This window comes from Monodelphis domestica, chromosome 2 (assembly GCF_027887165.1).
Source record: "Monodelphis domestica isolate mMonDom1 chromosome 2, mMonDom1.pri, whole genome shotgun sequence".
Taxonomy (NCBI): domain Eukaryota; kingdom Metazoa; phylum Chordata; class Mammalia; order Didelphimorphia; family Didelphidae; genus Monodelphis; species Monodelphis domestica.
The window spans coordinates 249,590,902-249,603,112 of NC_077228.1; the positions used below are offsets into that span (position 1 = coordinate 249,590,902).

At 33.7% G+C, this 12,211-nt stretch overlaps 1 protein-coding gene across 8 annotated transcripts in view; it reads left to right on the plus strand.

The window, feature by feature from the left end:
• Positions 1-12,211, plus strand: part of ARHGAP44 (Rho GTPase activating protein 44) — a 179,707-nt gene that overhangs the window by 137,428 nt on the left and 30,068 nt on the right. For 6 of the 8 annotated variants that reach the window (XM_056817468.1, XM_007483375.2, XM_056817465.1 and 3 more), the window contains 2 exons: positions 8,165-8,182; positions 8,977-9,198. In XM_056817468.1, coding sequence (XP_056673446.1) covers positions 8,165-8,182; positions 8,977-9,198 — 240 coding nt within the window. The remainder of the gene's footprint in view (positions 1-8,164; positions 8,183-8,976; positions 9,199-12,211) is intronic. The other 2 variants (XM_056817464.1, XM_056817462.1) reach the window with 1 other exon arrangement.

Genomic DNA, 12,211 nt, shown 5'->3' on the forward strand with positions numbered 1-12,211 from the left:
AAAAGGCCAGATAATGAGCAAATAGTGATACCTTGAACAGCCACCTGGTAAGCTGACATCTACAGCTGCTTTTGCCATTACCAGCTGTAATATACCAGCTCTGGAACCAGCTACATCCAGTATTGTCAGTCTTTCACACTAACCTCACAATATGCTGCCTACAAGAAACATATTTAAAGCAGGGAGACAGTCACAGAGTAAAAGTAAGGGGCTAGAACATAATCTATTATACTTCAGCCAAAGTAAAAAAAAGCAAGAGTCAATCATGATCTCAGACAAAGAAAAAATAAAAATTGATCTAATCAAAAGAGATACAGAAAGAAATTACATCTTCATAAAAGGTACCATAGACAATGAAACCACATCAATACTAAGTATATATGTACTAAAGGGCATAGCATCAAAATTCCCAAAAGAGAAGTTACATGAGTTACAGGAAGAAATAGATAGTAAAATATTACTAGTAGGGGACCTCAACCTCCCCCTCTCAGAAGGAGATAAAGCCAATCAAAAATAAACAAGACAGAAATTAAGGAAACAAAATTTTAGAAAAGTTAGATATGATAGTCCTCTGGAGAAAACTGAATGGGAAAAGAAAGGGACATGACATCTTCACAAAAATTGACTATATGGCACAAAAACCTCAATTCATTTTTTCAGACCTTAATGCAATAAAAATTACACTAAACAAAGCAAAAAAGCACACAAAATTAATTGGAAATTAAATAACCTTATCCTTAAAAATGAATGGATCAAAGAACAAATCATAGAAATACTTAATACTTTCATTTAAAAAAAACAAAAATGAAGAGAAAACCTACCAAATTTTAAGGGATATATCTGCATGTAGGGGAAATGAATATCTGTAAATGCATACATGGATAAAATAGAGATCAATGAATTGGGCATGCAACTAAAAAAAAAAGAACAAATTATAAGTCCCCAATTAAGTACCTAATTGGAAATTCTGAAAATAAAAGGAGAGATAAATAAAATTCAAAGGCTATTAGACCAATAAATAAGACAAGGAGCTGGTTTTATGGAAAAAAAATAAAATAGGATAACCATTGGTTAATTTGATTTTAAAAAGGAAAAAGAAAACTAAATTACCAGTATCAAAACTGAAAAATGTGAAATCACAACCAGCAGAGAAGAAATTAAAACAATTATTGGGCATTATTTTACTCAACCATATTTCAATAAATTTGGCAATCTAAGTGAAATAAATGAATATTTACAAAAACATAAACTGCCTAGGTTAACAAAAGAGGAAACAACACCATTTCAGAGAAAAAGGAACAAAGAGTTTCCTAAGAAAAAGATCTCAGGTTGAGATGAATTCACAAATGAATTTTATCAAACATTCAAAGAAAAATTAACTATTTGGAAAAATAGGAGAAGAAAGAATTATTGCAACTTCCTTTTATAGTATTAATAACTAAATGAGGAAGATCCAAAACAAAGAAAATATAGAACAATCTCCCTAAAGAATATTGATGCAAAAAAAAAGAATATTGATGCAAATTTTTTAAATAAAATACTAGCAAAGAAATTATATTATGTCACATGGATCATACACCATCACCAAAACCAGGTAGGCTTTATACCAGGAATGCAAAGATGGTTCAATATTAGGAAAACTATCAGCAAAACTAACCATATTAATAACAAAACCAACAGAAATCATATGATTTTAATAGATGCAAAAAAGTCCTTTGACAAAATGTAACACCCATTCCCTATTTAAAAAAAAAACCATTAGAAGACATTGAAGTAAAAGGAGCTTTCTTTAAAATGATAAAGGGTATATATATAAATATATATATACATATATATATATATAAAACCATCAGCAAGTATATCTATAATTTGAATAAACAACAATCCTTCTCAATAAGATCAGGAGTGAAGCAAGGATGTCTATTATGCTAGAAATGCTAGTTGTGATTTTTAGAAAAAGAAATTGAAGGAATTAGACTACATGATGAGGAAACAAAACTATCACTCACGGCTGATGATATGATGGTATATACATAGAGAACCCCAGAGAATCAACAAAAATACTAATAGAAATAATTAACAACTTTAGCAAAGTTGCAGAATATAAAATAAACTCACATAAATCATCAGCATTTCCATTTACCAACAACAAAGGTCAACAACAAAAGATAAAAAATCAAATTGCATTTAAAAATTAGACAATATAAAATATTTAGAAGTATATGCACCAAAGAAATCTCACTCTAACACTTTATTCTGATTTATGATTCCTTGTGTCATTCATCCATTAATATCTATGAGGTCTCTCTACATATAATCAAAATATTGTCTCATAAATCAAATAAGGGCTTTAATTGCTTAATTTAAATTCTTAAATTTTATTTAAATTTAAATGAAAGTACACCTGTTACTAATTGAATAAGATCTTTGGTCTGGTTTTTCTTTATTCAATTTTCCCATTTCTAGTATATATTTGGGTGCTGTAAACTGCAGATAGGCTTCTGAATAACTTTGCACCAGAGGTCCAGATGATTGATTTCATATATGCAAATATCTGTATCACAATGGTATGAGATCTATTTATTGAATGAGCTTCAAATTAAATTTTCTTCAAAGAATTAAATCTCACCAAGTTAGAATCATTTGTGCTCTAGTGATGTTGCCTTTAATTTAATGTCTATGGTTCTGAAGGTTTTTACCTTTATGATTTGCATTTCAAAATACTCAACACTTACAATCAATGTGTTCACACTATTGTTATCAGAATTTTCAATTCAGTTAAAAAATTGGGCCATATTGCTTCTATTTAAAATGTTATAATTTTAGTTTTCATATGTATATTATGATATCTTCTACATTGTTAGATCTCTTATGTGTTAAAAAAAATCAGAGGAAGTGGAAATTCAAATATCCCAAGAAAAACTTAGGTTCATAACTGATGCTCTCCAGCTTTCAAGAACGTTCTTAAACATTTATCCTTCCAGAGGGAAGATAAGTTATTTTAGGGAACTGACCTGAGCAAGGTCAGAAAATATTAATTTTTGTAGCTATTGATTAATAATAGCTTTGAATCAGTTTTTTCTGATTTTTTGTACTAAAAGAATTTGATTACATCAGTATAGTTTAGAAAATAGCACACTATCATAACTGATACCATAAAATCAAGTGCCCTTATAAATATAGTATAGCTCTTCTTGTAATTTGAATCAGAACAGATGAAGAAACAATGAAATTTGTAATAGGCATTATTTTGCCTATTCATTGAGTTCTAAATTTAAAACTTTGTAATTAGGTTTTCCCAATGAATAATGCAGTGAAATGTTTCTGTCAGGAAACATATTTCACCTTAAGAGAATGTTAAGAATCATTCTATTTTCTAGCCATAGATGGCTCAGTGGCCTGGAATCAAGAACTGAATTGAAATCTGACCTCAGTCATTTAGTAGTTGTGTGATTCCAACTGGGCAAATCACTTATCTTAATCCACTGGAGAAGGAAATAACAAACTACTACAGTATCTCTTCTAAAAAAACCTCAAGGACACTATGGTCCATGGGGTCACAAAGAGTCATATACAACTGAACAACAAGTACACATAAATAAAAAGCATACATACACACACATATATATATATACTATATACATATGTATATATGTTTTGTATATTAATACATGTATTTGTGTACGTATATGTGCATGTGTGTATTTACTGTGGGAAACAATGTCTATCTATCTATGCCTCACCATTGAATCAATAAATTAATCAGTCAGCATGTACTTCTGAAAGTAATTGCTATGGACCAGTTAACTTACTATTAGGCACTGGAGTTACAAGTACAAGTACAAAGAATGAAACAATCTATTCACAATGCACTTATACTCTAATGGGGAAGATAATATATATGTACAATCTTACTTGTTTCTTTTTTTTTAACCCTTACCTTCTGTCTTAGAGTCAATATTGTGTATTGGCTCCAAGGCAGAAGAGTGGTAAGGGTTAGGCAATGGGAGTTAAGTGACTTGTCCAGGGTCACACGGCTGGGAAGTGTCTGAGGCCAGATTTGAACCTAGGACCTCCCATCTCTAGGCTTGGCTCTCAATCCACTGAGCCACCCACCTGCCCCCATTCTTACTTATTTCTACACAAATATATGTGTATATTTATATATAAATACTACTTTATATTTAGCAACTTTGTATTTGTATTTATTCATAGTGAGATTTGTACATTTCTAAATTCTTACATTTTACTTTTATAAATATTTGTTTTCTTTTTGTGTATATATATGTGTATATGTACAGATAGAATAAACATAAATATCTATATTCCTGTGTACATATATACACATATGTGTATATAGAGAGAATAAATTCAAATATCTACAAAGTAGTTAAATATATAATAGTTTGGGATGGAGAGTATTAGTAGAAGCATGAAGATGGAGAATGGAATGTTTTTTATGATGAGCAGAGAAACCAGTTTATCTCAGTTGAAGACTTCAGGGAAGCTTGAACCCAATGAAGTTAGAAAGATAGTTTGGAGTTGAATGGTGTAGAACTTTAAAAGTTAACATAAGGGTGGAGATTTTAAACTAAAGGCAACAAGATGTCACTAGAGTTGATTGAGTAGAGGAGTCACATGGTTAGGTCTGCACTTAGACTGGAGTAGTGAGAGATTTGAGGAAGGAATACTATTGGGGGCTTTTGGAATAATCTAGATGAGAATAATGAAAGACAACCAAGGTGGTAGCCTCAATCAGCTCCCTTCATGATGATAGTTGCACAAGTGTAGAGAAAGGGTCAGATGCAAGAACAGAGATGACAAAATTTGAGAGCTGATCATATATGTGGGCTGAAGAATCTTGAGGAATTGAGGATAATGCCAAGATCATTAAAGTGGGAGGCCAGAAGAATTATGGTAGCTACAACAAAAATAGGGAAGTTTGAAAGAAAGGAATATTTATAGGGAACTCTGAATTTTTGGACAGTTTGAATTTAAAATGTCTCTGGGACATGAAGTCTGAAATGTCCAATAGATGGTTGATGATGCAAGCTGAAACTCAGAGGAGAAACCAGTGCTAAAAATATAAATTGTTTAGTCATATACATAGAAATGAACACTAAACTAAGGGTATTACGAAGAAAGTATGGAGAAAGAAGAAAAACTGAGCCTAGCATAGGATCTTGGGGACCTCACACAGATGGAGGAATGATATTGATAATGCAACAGCAAAAGAGACTGAAAAAGGGAGGTCAGCTAGTCCAGAAGTCAGCTAAGAAAAAATGTCATTACAGAACCCTAGAGAGGATATCTAAAAGGAGTGAGTGGTTAACAAGTGTCAAATGCATCGGAAGCTCAAGAAGAATCAAGATTTTTAAAAAGCCATTATATTTGGCAGTCAAGAGATCATTGGTAACTTTGGAAAGGGCAATTTCAGTTTACTGAGGAGATCATGCACTAGACTGAAAAGGAGTGAGAGAGTGATAGTAATGACATCTTTTTCAAGGAATTTGTCTGAAAGGAGGAGGAGAAATATAGGACATCAGAGGGGATGGTAGGATTTATTGGGGTTTTTTAAGGATGGGAGAGAACTGGACATGATTGAAAGCCATAGGAGATTGATTAGCTTTTAGAGAGAGGTTGAAGAGAGAGGCGTGATAAAATCTGCTAGAGAATACCATTGAAAAACAAGTGCGCATGCAGAAGTCATCTTTTCAAGAAGAGCTATCCATTAAAAGAACCAACTATCAAACTACACCACCACTATTAATGGCCTTTAAATGGTAGTTAAATGACTGATATCCACTCTTAGCAGACATAATTTGGACAAAGATCCAGCAAAGGAGACTGAGACAGTCTCAGATAAATAGAAGAACTTGTATAGAGCTGTGCCAGAGAAAGCTTGAGAGAAGTCTATCAATAAGAAAAAGAGAGGAAGGAGTGAGGGCGGGGGGGGGGGGGGGAGAGAGAGAGGGGGGGTGTTCATTTGAGTATATGTTGTAAAATATCTGTTGTATCCTTAAAAAATATATACAATTATTTTTTAAAATCTAATTTGTCTCTTTGACTAAAGATAGCTTTCATCTTCTCTCACAAATTTTAGGAAATAATGGTCGCTTCTCCTTAAGTTTCTTATCACTTTCATCCAGCCACCCAGTTCAAGATGTCAGCTTTTGGTACAGACACAAAGAGGGAGTGAAGGAGAGAGAGATAGACTGACAGACAGAAAGACAGACAGAGACAGAAACAGACAGAGAGAGAGAGAGATTCTTCCTTGAGAAACCCAATCTCATCTGCCAACTCTTGTGTCCTGGGAAATGGGGAAGAATATTCTAAGCTAGCTTCTTGCTTCTCATTCTTCTAGATTACCAAGGCATTCCCAAATGATGAAGGCAAAAGGAATTTTACAGAGATGTCTCAGACCCAGATAGTGTCAATTCCAATATATATATCACGCTCAAAGAGACCTCAGGAGTGATCTAGTTGTTTTGTTTTGTTTTGAAATTTTTATTTAGTCAATTTAGAACATTATTTCTTGGTTACAAGAATCATATTCTTTCCCTTCCTCCCCTCCCCTCCCCCCTTCCCATAGCCAACCCACAATTCCACTGAGTTTTACATGTGTCCTTGATCCGAATCTATTTCCATGTTGTTGATATTTGCACTAGGACAATCATTTAGAGTCTACATCCCCAGTCATATCCCCTCGACCCATGTAATCAAGCAGTTGTTTTTCTTGTGTTTCTACTCCCACAGTTTTCCCCCTGAATGTGGATAGTGTTCTTTCTCATAAATCCCTAGTTGTTCAGGATCACTGCATTGCTACTAATGGAGAAGTCCATTACATTCGATTATACACACAGCTCTGTGTATAATGTTCTCCTGGTTCTGCTCCTTTCACTCTGCATCAATTCCTGGAGGTCATTCCAGTTCCCATGGAATTCCTCCAGTTTATTATTCCTTTGAGCACAATAGTATTCCATCACCAGTATATACCACAATTTGTTCAGCCATTCCCCAGTTGAAGGGCATCCCCTCATTTTCCAATTTTTTTTGCCACCACAAAGAGTGCAACTATGAATATTCTTGTACAGGTCTTTTTCCTTATTATCTCTTTGGGGTACAAACTCAGCAGTGCTATGACTGGATCAAAGGGCGGTGATCTAGTTCTTACCTGACCTAAATAGGAATTCTTTCTATAGCATAACTGAAAACTGATTAACCACCTTTAGTTAGAGTTAAGGTTGTATATTTTGGTTATTCCATAGTAGAAATATCCATATGTTTCCAAATTTGACCTGAAGTTTACCTACAGATGGCCAAAATGATATTATCAATTCTATTAATGACTTCTAGGAGATAAAATAAAGAAGACTATTTAATTAGTCAAGAATTCAGCTCTCTTTTTTTTTTTTTGGAAATCAAATGCCCATAGTGTTTTTCCCACTTTATTAGCCGTACCGAAGCAAAATTCTCTAAGGTATCTGTGCCCCAGTTGCTATGCCTTACTTTACGATGTTTAAATATTGAAAATATGTATTGCCATTTTACTTTGATATCAATATATTTAAATGTTTCTTTTGAGAGAGGAAAGTTCTTGGCTTGATTATAAAAATGGTAAGCATGTGTCTTTTGTTCATTCCTCCTTATTACTACTCATAATGGGGGCATTGGACTTACAGACCCAAAGTGGCATTTCTTTCCTTATATGAAATGGAAGTATTGAAGTTATGGACACATTATGGCATCTCTTTCCTTATATGAATGGCTTTTTTTTATTTGTGTATGATCTATTTTTTGGTCAGGGTTCTACATGAACCACAGTCTTCATTCACACTTCTATATTGGACTTAAAAGGGAAATTTACAATGTCATATCACTTAGAAGTAGATGGGTCTTCCTGCCAAACTATTTCCTTCTCCCTCCTCCATCCCCATCCCCACTACATTGTCTCAATAAGAACCTGTATTGACTTATGGGATAATTTCAACATTACCAATTGAAAACTTATTTTGACCATATAAAAAAGTACAAAGTGAAATGAGTAAAGGGTTAATTATTTACCCATACTCTTTAGGGGGGCTCCTTTATTGGGAGACAGCCTTTTCACCCAAAGAAAGATTTAGTTTCTTTGACACTAACATTTATGTTTTTGTCCATGCAGCCTTAGGAAAATCCAAAGGTATGGTATCTGCTAGTAGCTACAGCTAGCTGTGTCCCAGTCAGCTTTTCAAGAAGTTGAGTGCTCCATGTTTGGTTGCTTGGCAGATATTTATGCTGTGTTTTCATCATCAAATTAGAATTCCAAAGTTGTAAAGTTTATCCTTCATAATTTGCATATGAGTTAACTGTGGCATGAAAGACATTTGCCCAGTTATCTAATCAGTAGCAGTCAGGACTAAACTATGGATCTCATGATGCCTAGTCAAGGACTCTCTATTATACCAAGAGTGCCCTTTAGCAAGTAGTTGTTAAATTTGCTTTGTACCCTAATCAGGCTTTAAAGAATTACTAATTTTGGAGAAGCCTAAAAACCCAGACTATGGTATCCACATATTTTCCCTTCTTCTACTCAAAATCTAGATATGACTATTTTCTACTTTGAGGGAAGGTTTGAGCTTTTGGCACAACAGACTCTTAATATGGTCAATGCTGGGTTTAGCAGAATATTGAAATACCACAATTCTATCCCCAAGGCCTCCTGATAAGGGAGACAACTCTTTACTTCAAACCTAGACTAACAAAGATTGTCACTGGTTGTCCCTAGCAGAGTAAATTGGTAGTAAAACTTACTTTTAAATCCCATTTTAATTAAGAATATCAATTGCACTGCTTACCCAGGGAGGGGTGCTCAGGCTATGCTAATGTTCCACTTTTGTGCAGATGTGCTTTAATGTTTCTGCTTTGTCAGGGAGGGGTACTGCCAGTTCTATTATAGAAGGATAAACATGTGCTTTTGTGTCATTATCCCAACAGCATGGGTGTAAGGGTTATGGATACATCCTGGGTGGCCCGAAGAGGTTCCTCTGTCACCAGAAAATCATCCTGTACCCCACCGACTGTGCAGCCTCCTGCTCCACCTTCTGATCTTGCTGTTCCACCTCAATCACCAGTTCCTGAGGAGTTACTTGACATTTCAACAACTTCTTCCCATTCTCCATCTAACTTTGGCTTCCAGACTGTGGTTGAGCAGACTAGGTAAGAAAGAAGGTCACTCAGGATGAGGGAAGCCTGAGCAATTCAAAGTGTGATTCCTCCATTTGCCCATGCCCATTTGGTGGCTCTTTTTGATTCTACTATGGTGCTTTTTCTTCTCTAAATATTTATGAATAACTTTATCCAAATGTCTGGCACAGAATAATCTTCTCTAAAAACTGTCTAAAAAATTGGGTAGATTTAAAACTTTTCTAAATCTTTTTAAAATCAATTTTATTTTAATAAAAAATGTCCAGATAAGTTTTCCACAGTTATATGATTCATGCCATCTCCTTCCCTTCTTCTCTACTCCCTCCCAGAGCTGACAAGCAATTCACTTATTATACATTTTAATCATGAAAAACAATACATTTTTGTAAGTGAATAATATTACAAAACCAAAACCCCAAATCATATACCCAAATAAACCATTAAAAATCACAAATTTTCATCTGCATTTATACTTCATTGGATCTTCCTCTGGAGGTGGGTCTATCATTTTCTTTCTCTCTGGTTTAGGTATTAGCACCATATTTGTGTCATAAAAAGAATTTGGTAGGACTCCTTTGCTTATTTTGCCAAACCATTTGTATAGTATTGGGATTAATTGTTCTTTAAATGTTTGATAGAATTCACTTGCAAATCCATCTAGACCTGAGGATTTGTTCATGGGAAGTGCATTGAGTTCAATTTCTTTTTTTCTGAGATGGAATCCCAATATTCTATTTCCTCTTTTGTTAACCTAGGCAATTTATATTTTTGTAAATATTCATCTATTTCACCTAGATTATCAGATTTGTTGTCATGTAATTAGGAAAAATAGCTCCTAATAATTGCTTTAATTTCCTCTTCATTAAAGATGAAATCACCCTTTTTCATTTCTGATACTTGTAATTTGATTCTCTTCTTTTTTTAAAATCTGATTAACCAATACTTTATCTATTTTGTTTTTTTCATAGAACCAGCTCCTAGTCTTACTTATTAGTTCACTAGTTCTTTTACTTTCAATTTTATTAATTCCTTAATTTCTCTTTGATTTTTAGATTCTCAATTTAGTCTTTAACTAGGGATTTTAAAATTTGTTCTTTTTCTAGGTTTTTTTTTAGTTGAATGCCCAATTCATTAATTTATTTTTTCTCTTTTATTAATATAAGCACTTAGGGATACAAATTTTCCCCTGCGTACTGCTTTGGCTGCATCCCATAAATTTTGATATGTTGTGTCCTCAATTTCATTCTCTTCAATGAAATCAGTGATTGTTTCTATGATTTGTTTTTTGACCCACCAATTTTGAAGAATTAGATTATTTAGTTTCCAATTAATTTTTAATTTCCCTCTCCATGAACCCTTATCAAATTATAATTTTTATTATGTTATGATCTGAAAAGGTCGCATTTATTATTTCTGCTTTTCTGTATTTGGTTGTGAAGTTTTTGTGCCCTAACACATGGTTAATCTTTGTATATGTACCATGTGCTGCTGAAAAGAAGGTATATTCCTTTTTATCCCTATTCAGTTTTCTCCAGATACCTGTTAAATCTAACTTTTCTAGTTAGATTTAACTCACTTCTCTTACTTCTTTCTTTTTTTTTTTTTAGATTTATCTAGTTCTGGTAAGGGAAGGTTGAGGTCTCCCACTAGTATAGTTTTACTATCTATTTCCTCTTTAAGCTCCTTTAGTTTCTCCTCTGAAAATCCAGATGCTAAACCATTTGGTGCATATAGGTTAAATACTGATATTTCTTCATTGTCTGTACTACCTTTTTGAAGATGTAATAATCTTCCCTATCTCTTTTAATCAGATCTATTTTTGCTTTAACTTTGTCTGAAATCATGATTGCTACTCCTGCTTTTTTTTTATTTTTGTCTCAGTTGAAGTTCAACAAATTCTGCTCCAGCCTCTTGCTCTTACTCTTTGTGTGTCTACCTTCCTCAAATGTGTTTCTTATAAATGACATATAGTAGAATTCTGATTTTTAATCTACTCTGCTATCTGCTTCCATTTTATGGATGAGTTCATCCCATTTACATTCACATACAGTTATGATTACCAACTGTGTAATCCCCTCCATCTTGATTTCTTTTTTTATGCCTGACCTTTCTCCTTTCACTATTTCCCTCCACACCAGTATTTTTCTTTTAGTCACTCCCTCCTTTCCCCCTCCCTTATATTACTCCTCTTCCCACCCCTTTTTTCTTCCTTTTCTACTTTTTTATATGGTAATATAGGTTTCTATACCCCAGTGAATCTGGCTGTTCTTCCATCTCTGAGCCAATAAGAATAACGTTTAAAAATTACCTGTCATCACCCTCATCCTCACCTCCACTTTAATCCCCCATACCTCTTTATGCAATATAATTTACCCTATTTTACTTCTCTCTTCCCATTCCCTTAGTACAATCTTCTTTTTCACTCCCTTACTTTTTTTTATATATCATCCTAAACAACTTACTACTCTGTCTATGTATATTTTTTTCTAATTGCTATCATAATGATCATAGTTTTTAAGAGTTACATATAGGGGGCAGCTGGGTAGCTCAGTAGATTGAGAGCCAGGCCTAGAGACAGGAGGCCCTAGGTTCAAATATGGCCACAGATACTTCCCAGCTATGTGACCCTGGGCAAGTCACTTAACCCCCATTGCCTAGCCCTTACCACTCTTCTGCCTTGGAACCAATACACAGTAATGATTCTAAGATGGAAGGTAAGAGTTTTTAAAAAAAGTTATATATATATAATCTTTCCATAAAGGACTATAAACAGTGCTTGCTTCAGCAGTACATACACATAAAGGAATATAAACAATTTGCCCTTAGTGAAGACCTTAATTTTTTTTCTCTTATTTACCTTTTCATGCTTCTCTTGAATTTTTTATTTGGACATCATATTTTCTGTTCTTTTTTTTCAGGAATACTTGGAAATCTTCTATTTTATTAAATGATCATACTTTCCCCTGAAAGAATACAGTCACTTTTTATGGGCAGATGATTCTTAGTTGTAAGCCCAGTTTCCTTG